The sequence below is a fragment of the Bufo gargarizans genome, chromosome 1, assembly GCF_014858855.1.
Source record: "Bufo gargarizans isolate SCDJY-AF-19 chromosome 1, ASM1485885v1, whole genome shotgun sequence".
NCBI lineage: Eukaryota > Metazoa > Chordata > Amphibia > Anura > Bufonidae > Bufo > Bufo gargarizans.
In genome coordinates this window covers 336,491,292-336,505,646 of record NC_058080.1, presented here as the reverse complement: position 1 = coordinate 336,505,646, position 14,355 = coordinate 336,491,292, and the positions used below count along the sequence as shown (strand labels likewise).

General features: G+C 40.7%; 1 protein-coding gene across 2 annotated transcripts in view; it reads right to left on the bottom strand.

Annotated features, from left to right (window-relative positions):
• The window catches only part of LOC122946563 (scaffold attachment factor B2-like), a 461,735-nt gene that overhangs the window by 251,335 nt on the left and 196,045 nt on the right, over positions 1 to 14,355 (bottom strand). For both annotated transcript variants that reach the window (XM_044306283.1, XM_044306291.1), the window contains exon 7: positions 13,029 to 13,129. In XM_044306283.1, coding sequence (XP_044162218.1) covers positions 13,029 to 13,129 — 101 coding nt within the window. The remainder of the gene's footprint in view (positions 1 to 13,028; positions 13,130 to 14,355) is intronic.

Here is a 14,355-nt window from a genome sequence, read left to right as displayed (position 1 = left end):
TCTTCTTCATTTTTTCCTTTTAGCGCTACCTATATATCCACGTACTAAAGTCCCATATGGGACCATATGGTGCATGTTTTTACTGTATAGAATTGTACAACACTTTTTTCTTTTTAGCGCAACTTATACATCCATCCACTAATTAACTGCTGGGAAAGGATATCCCATCCATAAGAGCCCACCAGAAAAGACTCAACTTCTTTTCCACCACACTATATACCACTTACCCTAATGGACTAAACACTACCTATTTTCCCTTTTTTTTCCCTACGGATCTATGCTATAAAATACCTGGTACCAGCCACCCCTTATCTGGCACCCACAACAAGTGCCCAGATTCCCTCACTTACTCACCTTATGCTTCAAAAATCCCTACCGAATTTTAATTAAGTATTTTAAATAAAACTACCATATTTTATCCCATTTATGAGTGTGCCTGCTATTTCCTTATTTTAAACTCTCTTTCTTTGACTGGGCAAGTCAAACCAGCAGCTAAGCACCTCAGTCATTCTATTGAGCAGTTGAGCCGCCTTATTTCTCCCTTATATAATAGTTTTGTTCTCTACAGTAAGGTTGGGAGAACAGGATCCTTCCTCAAATTTCAGGAAGAGATCATCGAGAACCTCCTGTATCCAGGAGGTTCCGTGGCCCCATCCACCAGTGTAGTTAGCCGTCTACACGAGCGTACATTTCCCCAATGTCGTTGCCCCATGGAGAAGGAGAGGTTTGTCCTATAAAGGTAAAAAAAAAAAAAAAAAAAAAAAAAAAAAAAAAATCACCAGTAAGCAATAAAAGTTAACGTTATGTTCAAAAAGTTAAAGTTTATATGTTCTGTTCAAAAGCTATTATAAAAGTTAATAAATTTATTGCGTTGCGGCTTTTTTTTTTTTTTTACCTTCCAGGTGGACCAACCGATCGACTAGCTGCAGCACTGATGTGCATTCTGACAGAAGCATTGCGCTGCTGTCAGATTACACAAAAGTCTGTGTATGCGGCGCTGCAAGACGAGATTTCTCCTCTGCAGTAAAAGATACGTTTGCCGAGGCATATGAGCTGAGGAGGCGGCGGTGTTCATATGCTTTGGCAAACACATTGTATATATAAAAAAAAAATATATAAATCCCGGCAATGATTTATTCATCCACATCAATTGATGTGAATGGAGAAATTGGGTTTACCAGGGCATACGAGCTAAGTGGGTATGGATGTTGGGCGGAGCTCCTATGCCCTGGCAGACACCTTTCCCCCTCCATTTTTTTTTTTGGGCAGAGATTTTTTTCATCCACATTGATTGATGCAAATTCAGAAATCTGTGCCGTTCACTTTTTCATTCAGCCCAGAGGCTGAACGGAAAGAAAAAAAAATCTCATTACCCGTATGTTCAATATAAGGAATAGCATAAACTTCTAATGTTGGCCATACATGTAATGATTGTGGAGACCCTCAAATGCCAGGGCAGTACAAACACCCCACAAATGACCCCACTTTGGAAAGAAGACACCACAAGGTATTCGCTGAGGGGCATATTGAGTCCATGAAAGATTTAAATTTTTGTCTCAAGTTAGCGGAAAGGGAGAGACTGAGAAAAAAATAAAAATAATCAATTTCCGCTAACTTGTGCCCAAAAAATAATAATTTCTATGAACTCTGCATGCCCCTCATTGAATACCTTACGGTCTCTTCTTTCCAAAATGGGGTCACATGTGGGGTATTTATACTGCCCTGGCTTTTTAGGGGACCTAAAGCGTGAGAAGAAGTCTGGGATCCAAATGTCTAAAAATGCCCTCCTAAAAGGAATTTGGGCACCTTGGCGCATCTAGGCTGCAAAAAAAGTGTGTCACATGTGGTATCGCCGTACTCAGGAGAAGTTGGGGTATGTGTTTTGGGGTGCCATTTTACATATACCCATGCTGGGTGAGATAAATATCTTGGTCAAATGCCAACTTTGTATAAAAAAAAAAAAAAAAATGGGAAAAGTTGTCTCTTGCCAAGATATTTCTCTCACCCAGCATGGGTATATGTAAAATGACACCCCAAAACACATTCCCCAACTTCTCCCGAGTACGGCGATACCACATGTGTGACACTTTTTTGCAGCCTAGGTGGGCAAAAGGGCCCACATTCCAAAGAGCACCTTTCGGATTTCACAGGCCATTTTTTACAGATTTCGATTTCAAACTACTTCTCATGCATTTGGGCCCCTAAAATGCCAGGGCAGTATAACTACCCCACAAGTGACCCCATTTTGGAAAGAAGACACCCCAAGATATTTCATGATGGGCATAGTGAGTTCATGGAAGTTTTTATTTTTTGTCCAAGTTAGTGGAATATGAGACTTGTAAGGAAAACAAAAATTTATCATTTTCCGCTAACTTGTGACAAAAAATAAAAAGTTCTATGAACTCACTATGCCCATCAGCGAATACCTTAGGGTGTCTACTTTCCGAAATGGGGTCATTTGTGGGGGTTTTATACTGTCTGGGCATTGTAGAACCTCAGGAAACATGACAGGTGCTCAAAGTCAGAGCTGCTTCAAAAAGCGGAAATTCACATTTTTGTACCATAGTTTTAAACGCTATAACTTTTACCCAAACCATTTTTTTTTTATCAAAGACATGTAGAACAATAAATCTAGCTAATTTTTTTTTTTTATATGGATGTTTTTTTTTTTAATTTTACAACTGAAAGTGAAAAATGTATTTTTTTGCTAAAATTTCGTTACATTTCGATTAATAACAAAAAAAAGTAAAAATGTCAGCAGCAATGAAATACCACCAAATGAAAGCACTATTAGTGAGAAGAAAAGGAGGTAAAATTCATTTGGGTGGTAAGTTGCATGACCGAGCAATACACGGTGAAAGTAGTGTAGTGCAGAATTGTAAAAAGTGGTCTGGTCATTAAGGGTGTTTAAGCTAGGGGGTCTGAGGTGGTTAAGTAGTCCTAATTCTCCTGGACTCCAATGAAACTGTTCCAATCTGATAGGGACTCTTATACCACTAATCTAATTTTAGAAAAGTCCTTTTTTCTAAAATCGAAAACTTTAGTTTGTGTGGTGTGACTCAGTCACTGTACTTATAGTAAACCACACTGACTGGTGATCACTAGATCCCAAGCTTTCCCCTACAGTAATATCATATACCAAATTCCCATTTGTGAATACTAAATCTAAAATGGCCTCCTTCCGGGATGGCTCCTCAACTACTTGCTGTAGAGATAATCCCAGTAGGGAATTTAGAAAATCTGTACTGCTGGCAGAACTAGCTATTTTGGTTTTCCAGTATACATCAGGAAGATTGAAGTCTCCCATAATGATAACTTCCCCCTTCAATATCATTTGAGCCATTTCCTCAACTAGTAGATCATATAATTATTTGATTTGGCTAGGTGGTCTATATATCACACCTACACTTGTAACCTTATGATTATCAAGCTGCAAAGTAACCCAAACTGACTCTAAATTGTTCTCGCTAACTTGTATCAAATTAGATTTTATGCTACCTTTCACATACAGGCCCACCCCTCCCCCTTCTTGCCTTCTGTCTTTCCTGTATAGAGAGAACCCTGGTATTGTTATATCCCAGTCATTACTCCCCTTGAACCAAGTCTCAGTAACAGCCACTACATCTATATTCTCAGATGCCATTATAGCCTCAAGTTCATTGATCTTATTCCCTAAACTGCAAGCATTTGTAGACAAGAATCTGAGCTTGTCATTTCTTAACCTTTGTGCTACTGGCATCTTCTGGCATTGTTCCGGGGGGGCAGTTGGACTGCTGGATTATCACTCTTTTGCCCCCCTTTCCTAGTTTAAATGCTCCTTAGCAAATACTTTGAACTGTTCACCGAGGACATTAGTTCCCTTGAGAGAAAGATGCAAACCAGCTTTCTTGTACAGTTCTGTTCCATTCCAACAAGAGCTAACATGAGACACAAAGCCAAACCCTTGGTTCAGACACCATTCACCAAGCCATACATTGAATTCCTTAAAGCGCATCTTCCTGTCATGCTGAAGGTTATGTACAGGCAGAACTGCAGAGAATAAAACAGTTGATGCAACCTCCCGTATATTCTTTCCAAGTGTGTGAAAAGCTTCCTTCATCTTTGAAACCTCATTCCAAGCCCGATAGTTTGTCCCAAGATGGACAAACATCCACCTACCTTTCCTGCTTTGCTTGCCTAACAATATTAAGGATCCGTCGTCTATCCCTGCTAGCGGTAGCACCAGGGAGACATCTCAATACCATTCTCCTCAAACTTCACACCTCTTATGATGGCATCGCCCACCAACAGCTGCTTACTATCAATCGTCACCTTCTCCTTTTTGCCTTTGGCTGCAGTCTTGCATACTTTAGGCATGGAAGATGATAGTTTCTCACCCACTGTGCTCGAGTCATCATCCATGTTGCTCTTGTACTCAAAGTGCTGCAAATGAATTATGGAGAGCCAGAGACTGTGGGACATGTCTTCTATCCACAACTCTGTGTCTACCAGTACCTACAGTAACCCATCTTCCAATTCTAGCGGGCTTCTGTGGCAGTGGCATTGCAATGTTCTCAGCCTGAGTTTGCATTTAATGCGTTCAAATTCCTTTATTCTGTACATATATCTTTTCCATTCTTCCAGGACTGGGGCCTTGTCCAGCCCCCAGTTTCTGAGAATTAAGACCTTGGCCAACAATAGCCCCTTCAACCACCTTTTGAGATCTTAATTTTACTATCCTGGGTAAGTATGCCTAATATGGCGAATTCAATCGTGGGTACAAGTTTTGTAATAGCTCTTGAACTTATTGCCTGAAATATTAGGCCTGCACAATATATCGCCAAAGCAATCGCAATATCGCAATCGCCAATTGGCCGACCCAAAAATGCTGCAATTATATTACCATATTTTTCTCTTTATAAGACAAACTCCCCCCACAAGTAGGGGGAAAATGGCAGTGCGCCTTATAAAGCGATAGCGCGGCCGGCGATACATCAGTTACAGTATGGGGAGGGAGGAGGGGCTGGAGGCAAGTCGTTATTTTAATGAACAAAATGTTCTTTTATTTATTCTATTTTATTTATCTGTTCTGTGCAGTGCTATTAAGAAAATGGCAAGTTTTGTATTTTGTACTTTTGCAGTAATGCAAATATGTTATTTAATTTAGTAAAAGATGTTTTATTTTGAAAAACACTGCATTTCAGTTCTTTAGTTAAGCATAACTACATTTCAGCATTATCAGTAATTTGTGTGTGCTTTTGCCTTGAAAATCAAAAGCAAATAGACCTCTAGCACAATTCCCTTAAAATATTGCATCGCATACCGTTATCGCAATTTTTAGGGCTCTAATCGCAATCGCACAAAATTCCCATATCGTGCAGCCCTAATGTGAATATTTCCAGCTTCCGGACAAAGACACTTCAGACAACAGATTTCTTCATCTTTATTCTTGTACATTTTAGAAAGGAGCGCCGGAGTATAGTATAGCCAATGTAGTGCTGACTGGAGAGGGAGGCTTCTTTAATATTTTTATATATTTCTCCCCACTGAAGTGAATTACGTATCCCTAGATCTGCTTCCCATTTTCCCACACTTTTGAATTTAGTGACTGTAACGAATTCCTTTTGTAATCTAGCATATATTTGTGAAACTTTTATTTTTATTGCCAAATGCAGTCTAGCAAAAATCTAAAAGTGATTGCGTGCCCGTTAAATGAAAATTTGTATTGCTCGTGTGTTCAAAGGCGTGCTTAAGTTGAGCATATCTAAAACTATTTAATGCCGTGATTGATGTGTCATGAAATACATCCGATATGGATTTTAGTTTACCTATTGTGCAAATTTGCGACACCATATTGATAACTCTCCGAATCCAGTAATTGTCCTCATTGGAGGCCAGAAACTCATTTAGAAATGTATTATCAAAGGAGGGTAAAATGTAGGGCATATGTAACCTTTAAAATGGACTTTGTACTATTCCATACTTTCTGGTGCATTACGCTTATAGGGCAGGTATTTTCTCTGCCACCTAAACAACCGGCTTCAAGTGTACTAAATATGTTCTGTATAGAACGATTGTGTTTTTTACTGAAACACGCTATTAAGGAACTTTCCCCAGAACTCCTACAACATTGTATTTATGAACACAAATCGTATCCCTGAAAATATGGTAGGCAGAAGCAGCCATCGATTTCAGCTAGCCAAAGATATCCAAGTTCAATACGCACCCTTTTCCTGCCCCAAATCAGATCAATCTCTCCATCCAACCAAAGAAACTATCTTCAATCCAGATGGGGCAGGGACCGATGACATACAATATCAATGGCAGTAAAATCATTTTAATCAACGCAATTCTGTTGGCCTGTAAAAGGGTCAGTTTCTGCCAAACCCCAACCTTCTCCTTTATTTATCATAGGGATGACATTTAACCTATTATAATCACATAACAGCCCACCAATCCTTATCCCCAAATACTCGATATGGTCTGATGGCAATAGTACCTTTACTTTAATATCTCTTTGGGGGGGAAGGCGGTACGGTTCAAAGGGAGTAGAACGGATTTGGACCAGTTTATTTTGGAGCCTGCAAGCAGACCAAACTCATCAATTGTCTGCATAACGCGGGGGACACTTCTCCAACCATCATGTAAATACAGCAGCACATCGTCCGCGTATAGACTGATCTTATCTTTTACCCCATTTACTCCAAATCCCACTATTTCTTCATCCGTCCTAATTCTACAGGCGAGGGGGGTTCCATAAAAATTGATAAAAGTAAGGGGGAAAGCGGGCAGCCTTCATGGGGTTTTTAATTTCTGGGGACCTCAGGAATTATTTAAAAAGCGACATGTCACATAAAAGCCATTTCTATTTATTCAAGCCTGCCAAGCCCTACCTGCCGCCGTTCTCTTAAAAAAGACTTATCATATGCTACGGAGCCTCTAGGTGCTAGTTGGAAGTTGCTTTAGCACCTAGAGGCTCCGTCTACGCACCCATTGGCATTCCCAGGTCCAGTTGATTGACTTTCGAGTTCTCCTCAGTGTCCCGTAAATCCCACGCCTGTGCCATCCAGTTTAGCATTCGGCGCAGGTGCAGGGAGGAAGCTGGCAGCAGGAGAGCGTCCTTAACTCACTGCGCTGAATACTAATCTGGACCGCACAGCCGCGGGATTTACGGGACATTGAGGAGAACTTGAAAGTCAATCAACTTGACCTGGGCACACCAAAGGGTGCGTAGACGGAGCCTCTAGGTGCTGAAGCAACACCCCAGTAGCACCTAGAGGCTCATTAGCATATTATAAACGTTTTTATTTTGAGGCGGGAGGCAGGGCGTTTGTAAATCATACTGTTATGAACTGCTGACATTAGCACATTGCTAATGTCAGTCACCTACGTAATGTTATTTCTCATGACAGAAACCCTTTAACCCCTTGTGAAAGTGAAAAATTGGGGTCTGCTAGTAATTTTTCATTTTCACAAATGTGTGCTTTGAAATCCTTTAACAAGTGTTTCTGCCTTCTGTGAGACACCCGTTTGCTAAAAAACCCTTTCCACCACTTAAAATGTTCATACGGGGATATTTTTTAATATGCGACATGGCACCTAAAATCCAAGTCTGTTTATTCAAGCCTGCCAAATACATATTTTGCAGTTTGCCTGCTGTGCGCCCCTACGGCAGGCTACAAGCACATATGGGGGGTTGCTTTATTTAGGGGAATATGGGTAACAAAATGTGGGGTGCATTTTGTCCGTTTACCCCTTGAGAAAATGAAAAATGTGGGTGTAAAGCAACTTTCTGGAAAAAATTGTCATTTTTCATTTTCACAGCCAAGTATTTCCTAATTCTGTAAAACGCCTGATCGGTCAAAGTGCTCACTACACACCTTGAAATACTCCTTGAGGGGTGTAGTTTCCGGAATGGGGTCACTTTTGGGGATTTCCGCTGTAGAGCTACCTCAGGGTCTCATCAAATACAAAATGGCGCCTAAAAACCATTCTAGCAAAATCTGCCTCAAAAATCCATATGGCACTGCTTTCTTTCTGACCACTGCCACGTGCACATAAAGCAGTTTACCGCCACAAATGGTGTATGCTGTAAACCCTTGCTGTCTTGCAAGAAAAAAATGATTAACATAAAAAAAAAATCTACCAAAAAAGTGACATTTTGAAACGTAACCTCCATTTTCATTTCATTCTTGTGGAACACATCAAGGGTTAAAGTTTGTAACATCAGTTTTGAATAATTTGAGGGATGTAGTTTCTAAAATTGGGTCAATTATGGGGGGTGTTTCCATTATATAACCCCCTCAAAATCACTTTATAACTGAATAGGTGCTTAAAAAAAATGGTTTTAGAAATTTTGGTGACGCCTTCTAACATCCTAAAATAATAAAATGACATTTACAAAATGATGCCAAACAAAGTATGTGGAATGATGACTGAAAACTATTTTAGGTCTTAAAAGTAGAGAGTCAAATTTAGAGAATTGTGAATTTTTCTAAATTTTGGGTAAAGTATCTCTGTACTGAAAGGGTTAACCCCTTAAGGATTGATATTGGGCCATATTTCACCTTAAGGACTTTAATTGCTGATAATTTTAAAATGCTTTGACTTATCCAGGCCATTCTGAGATTTTTCAGAATTTTTAAAAAACATCTATTTTTAGGTAAATTAATTGAACTGAACTATTTTTAGGGGCCAGTTCAGGTCTGAAGTCACTTTGCGGGGCTTACATAATATTAAAGACCCAAAAATGACCCCATTCTATAAACTACACCCCTCAAGGTATTCAAAACTGATTTTACAAACTTTGTTAACCTTTTAGGTGTTCCACAAGAATGAATGGAATATACATATACAACAGGGCTCGACAAATCCCAGGCGCCAGGTCGCCATGGCGACTAGGAATTTTGTCCTGGCGCCTGGGTATTTGCCCCTGCTTGAAAATAGGCCCAGCGCACCAGCAGCCGGGCGCAGCCACTGGAGAGTTAGGACCGGGAGGAGCAAAATGAAACCTTTTTTTTTTTTTTTTTTTAATCACGTGCGTCCAGGCTCGGACTGCCACCCTGCCCAGACCCCTCAGCTTACGGCTCCATTGTGGTTTGGCCACTTTCTCTCGCCGTCTAGCGGTCGCAGCGCGCTGAAGTCGCAGTGTGCGTCATCTCCAGGGTAGTTGAAAATGGCGAAGCCTTTACCGGAGCCCGGCAGGTACTTATGTGATAACTGTCCGGCAGACATCGGAGCCCGTGTCCCGGTGAGAGAGCCTCGGCGGGGGGAAGATGAGTTAGTGAAAGGGATGCAGAGCGGGAGCACAGGTAGCGGCGCTGCACTCGCTGACAAGTGGAGGGAAGACAATCAACCCATCATCATTCCTCCTGCTGTGTACAGCAGGGGACATGATCGGGCAGCGCAACATCCCAGGGCACCAAGTGCTGCGACGTCTCTGCACGGCCGGCTCTGCGGCGGTAAATGATGCGCTCTGCAGTTATCCGCCAGGCTCAAAGTTTGTGTCTGCCTGCTACGGCCATGAACCCAGCAGGGAGCTGCATACCTGTTGCCATCATTAGGCCGGAGCTCCTGCTAGCCACAACTGGTGGCCATTCCTGCAGTTACCATGCGGCCATTTCTTAGTTCTATCCCTTTCTAGGAAAGCTGGGTGACAGCCTGTATACCACACAGAAAGCCGGGTGGCAGCTCTTCGGAGAGCTGTGTGGTATACAGGCTGTCACCCAGCTTTCCTGGTCTCCTGAAGAGAATATATCTCAGAATAGGAACATTTAGATACGTTATCATATGATTTACCAATTCAGGAGTCTTGGAAAGCCGGGTTGCAGCTCCTATGATAACTAAGACTACTGAATGGCCAAATCATCTGATAACTTCTCAATATGTTCCCATACTGAGATATTTTCTCCTCAGGAAAGCTGGGTGAAATCCTATATTACCACGGTGCGGATTTGAAATGTGCACAGTACGTTCATTTCCGTGTGGATTTTATGAAGTTTGAGGATTTTTGGTAAAATCTTATCCATTTTGCTGGTATTTGCTGCAATACGCTGTGGATTTCATAGCTGCAGTTCTATTAGATAAATCCTGGGGAAGGGATCTCCGTTCTGTCAGCTGCAGCGCAGGGATTATACACACAGTGACGTCGCAGCGCAGGGATTATACACACAGTGACGTCGCAGCGCAGGGATTATACACACAGTGACGTCGCAGTACACTGATAATAAACAATGCCCATGTTGTTTGGTTCTAGACTTCTTTATATGTTAATTTAAGAGGTGTTATTTTTGTCGCTGAAATTAAGGCTTTCTAAAAAGGTAAAAAAAAAAAAAAAGGCTCCTAACTTTTTTAGCTGGCTCCTAGATTCCAAGGAAATTTGTCAAGCCCTGATATACAATTTCAAAATTTCACATTTTTGGCAGATTTTCCATTTTAATAATTTTTTTCCAGTTACAAAGCAAGGTTTAACAGCCAAACCAAACAATATTTATGGCCCTGATTCTGTAGTTTACAGAAACGTAAACCACTGTACGGGCACACGGCAGGGTGCAGAAGAAAAGGAATGCCATACAGTTTTTGGAAGGCAGGTTTTGCTGGACTGGTTTTTTGGACACCATGTCCCATTTGAAGCCCCCCTGATGCACCCCTAGAGTAGCAACTCCAAAAAAGTGACCCCATTTTAGAAACTACGGGATAGGTAGGCAGCATTGTTGGTACTATTTTAGTGTACATATGATTTTTGGTTGCTCTATATTACACTTTTTGTGAGTCAAGGTAAAAAGAAATAGCTGTTTTGGCACCGTTTTTATTTTTTGTTATTTACAACATTCGTCTGACAGTTTAGCTCATGTGATACTTTTATAGACCAGGTCACAGACGCTGCAATACCCAATATGTATAGTTTATATTTATGTAAGTTTTACACAATGATTTCATTTTTGACGCAAAAAAAAATAAAAAAAATCATGTTTTAGTGTTTCCATAATCTGAGCGCCATCATTTTTTCAGTTTTTGGGCAGGGTAGGGTATGATTATTGCGAGATGACGTTTTATTGGCACTATTTTGGGGTGCATATGACTTGCTGTTAGGCCTCTTTCACACGGGCGTCATGTTTTTTGCCCGGATAAGAGGCGGGTGCGTTGCGGGAAAATGCACGATTTTTCCGCGCGAGTGCAAAACATTGTCATGCGTTTTGCACTCGCGTGAGAAAAATCGCGCATGTTTGGTACCCAGACCCGAACTTCTTCACAGAAGTTCGGGCTTGGGATTGATGTTCTGAAGATTGTATTATTTTCCCTTATAACATGGTAATAAGGGAAAATAATAGCATTCTGAATACAGAATGCATAGTATAATAGTGCTGGAAGGGTTAAAAATAATAAAAAAAAGTTAACTCACCTTCTCCTCTTGTTAGCGTAGATCCCGGTCTGTTCTTTAGCTGTGGACTGAATGACCTGTGGTGACGTCAGATCACATGTTCCAATCACATGGTCCATCACCGTGGTGATTGAGCATGTGATCTGACGTCATCAAAGGTCCTTTAGCCCACAGATAAAGAACAGACCGGCATCTACGCTAACAAGAGGAGAAGGTGAGTTAACTTTTTTTTTATTATTTTTAACCCTTCCAGCACTATTATACTATGCATTCTGTATTCAGAATGCTATTATTTTCTCTTATAACCATGTTATAAGGGAAAATACTACAGTGAATAGACTGTCACGTAGCAACCATGCGTGAAAATCGCACCGCATCCGCACTTGCTTGCGGATGCATGCGATTTTCACGCAATCCCATTCATTTCTATAGGGCCTGCGTTACGTGAAAAACGCACAAAGAGGAGCATGCTGCGATTTTCACGCAACGCACAAGTGATGCGTGAAAATCACAGCTCGTGTGCACAGCCCCATAGAAATGAATGGGTCAGGATTCAGTGCGGGTGCAGTGCGTTCACCGCACGCATCGCACCCGCACGGAAAACTCGCCCGTGTGAAAGGGGCCTTACACTTTTTGTGATGTAAGGTGACAAAAAATGGTTTATTTAGCACAGTTTTTATTTTTTATGGTGTTCATCACAGGGGTGAGGTCATGTGAGATTTTTATAGAACCGGTCGGTACGGACGCGGCGATACCGAATATGTATACTTTTTATTTAATTTATGTAAGTTTTACAAAATAACCGCTTTTTTCAAACAAACAAAAAAAATGATGATGTTTTAGTGTCTCCATATTCTGAGCCATATTTTTTTTTATTTCTTGGGCGATTGTCTCAGGTAGGGGATCATTTTTGGCGGGATGAGGTGACTGTTAGATTAGTACTATTATGGTGGGCAAACATCCTTTTTGATCGCTTGCTGTTGTACTTTTTGTGATGTAAGGTGACTAAAAAATGGTCTATTTAGCACTTTTTTTTTTCTTTTTTACGGTGTTCATTTGAAGGGTTAGGTCATGTGATATGTTTATAGAGGCAGTCGATACGGACACGGCGATACCCAATATGTATACTCCCCCCCCCCCTATTTTATTATTTACTTTATTTGGGGAAAACAACGTTTTTGTTTATTTTTACTTGAAACTTAATTTTTGGGGGAGAAAACTTTATTTTTTCAACTTTGTTTTTCACTTTATTTTTGTCCCACTTTGGGACTTGAACTTTTGGGGGTCTAATCCCCTTTACAATGCATTTCAATACTTCTGTATAGGAATGCATTGGCTGTATGAGTAATACTGTGTATTACTCATACAGCTTCTGGCCTGTGAGATCCAGGGAGCTGGATCTCACAGGCTCGTTACCGGAAGGCATCGCTCTGCCTTCCATGCCATCGGGTCCCCCCTACAGCCGCATGGGGACCCGATAGCACCGCACGTAAAAGCCGCAAAACTGAATTGACCTGCTGTTTGCTGCGATCGCTGATGCGGTGGGGGAAGGGGGGCGGGGGGATTGTCACATGACTTTTCCAGTAAAGTTAGATTTTTTTTATTTTTTATTAATGAATGCAAAACATATAGGCCAAGTAGTTTTGTTAATAACATGTTAAAACTATACCTTCCCATACTTGCTGAAGAGATTCTTCAAGTCTGTTGCTCTTGTGGTAGATGAAAGTCCACTCACCCACAAATTCTTACCAGAACTGGCATCAAATTGCCCTAACATCAAATAAAAGAACGTGTCAATAAGAGTCATAAAAGTAGCATAGCAGACAAAAAGAACCTGCAAAAATGGTTAAAAGCAATTTAAAAATGTACACCTGGTGCATAGCAAGAAAAGGGGTGAGCATAAAGGTGATCAAAAAAATCAAATAGTGTAAAGAAAAGGAGACTTTACAATCAATTAAGAAACAGATTAAGTGCTGTAACATAATGCTGCCCATATTAACAGATGAGAAGAGCAAGAAATATCGCACTATACAAACACCACCAGAAAACTAAGGAGGTGATTTGAATTAAGACCCCTCTGATATTACCAACGAGCATGGCTTCACCACGTGTGATGGTCCGTTACTGGTATACCAACACGTACACAAAAAAGAACAAACTTTCCACATCTAAACAACTGCAGAATAAACCTCTTATAAGCCAAGTTAGAAAAGCACAACAAAATGCAAACTCCATGGATATTTAATCACTTGGTACAGTGTACAATTTAAGCAAGTACTCTCTGCTCTGCACTGATGAAGGGCAATCACCCCAAAACAGCTGTCTGCAGATGAGGTGCTGGCTTATTTAATATCCGAGTCATGTCTCAAGGCCCACTTAAAAAGGTTAAACCATTGACTTATAGGATAGTTGCCTTACATCTGGTAGCATTAGAGGGAGCGCTAGTAAAGAACTCATTTGCATCCGGGTCTTCCCAGAATTGATTAGGATCATTTATGGCATATAAGTTTATAAATGCACTCCTAAGAGTGACCTTTGGTACGTCCATGTGTGTTAAAACATGCTTTCATGGAGTATGTAATAGTTTATTCATACACAACATACAAACCGGATTCCCAAAAAGTTGGGACACTAAATAAATCGTGAATAAAAACTGAATGCAATGATGTGTAGGTGCCAACTTCTAATATTTTATTCAGAATCTAACATAAATCATGGAACAAAAGTTTAAACTGATAAAATGTACCATTTTAAGGGAAAAATCTGCTGAATCAGAATTTCATGGTGTCAACAAATCCCCAAAAAGTTGGGACAAGGCCATTTTCACCACTGTGTAGCATCTCCCCTTCTTCTTACAACACTCAACAGATGTCTGGGGACCGAGGAGACCAGTTTCTTAAGTTTAGAAATAGGAATGCTCTCCCATTCTTGTCTAATACAGGCCTCTAACTGTTCAATCGTCTTGGGCCTTCTTTGTTGCACCTTCCTCTTTATGA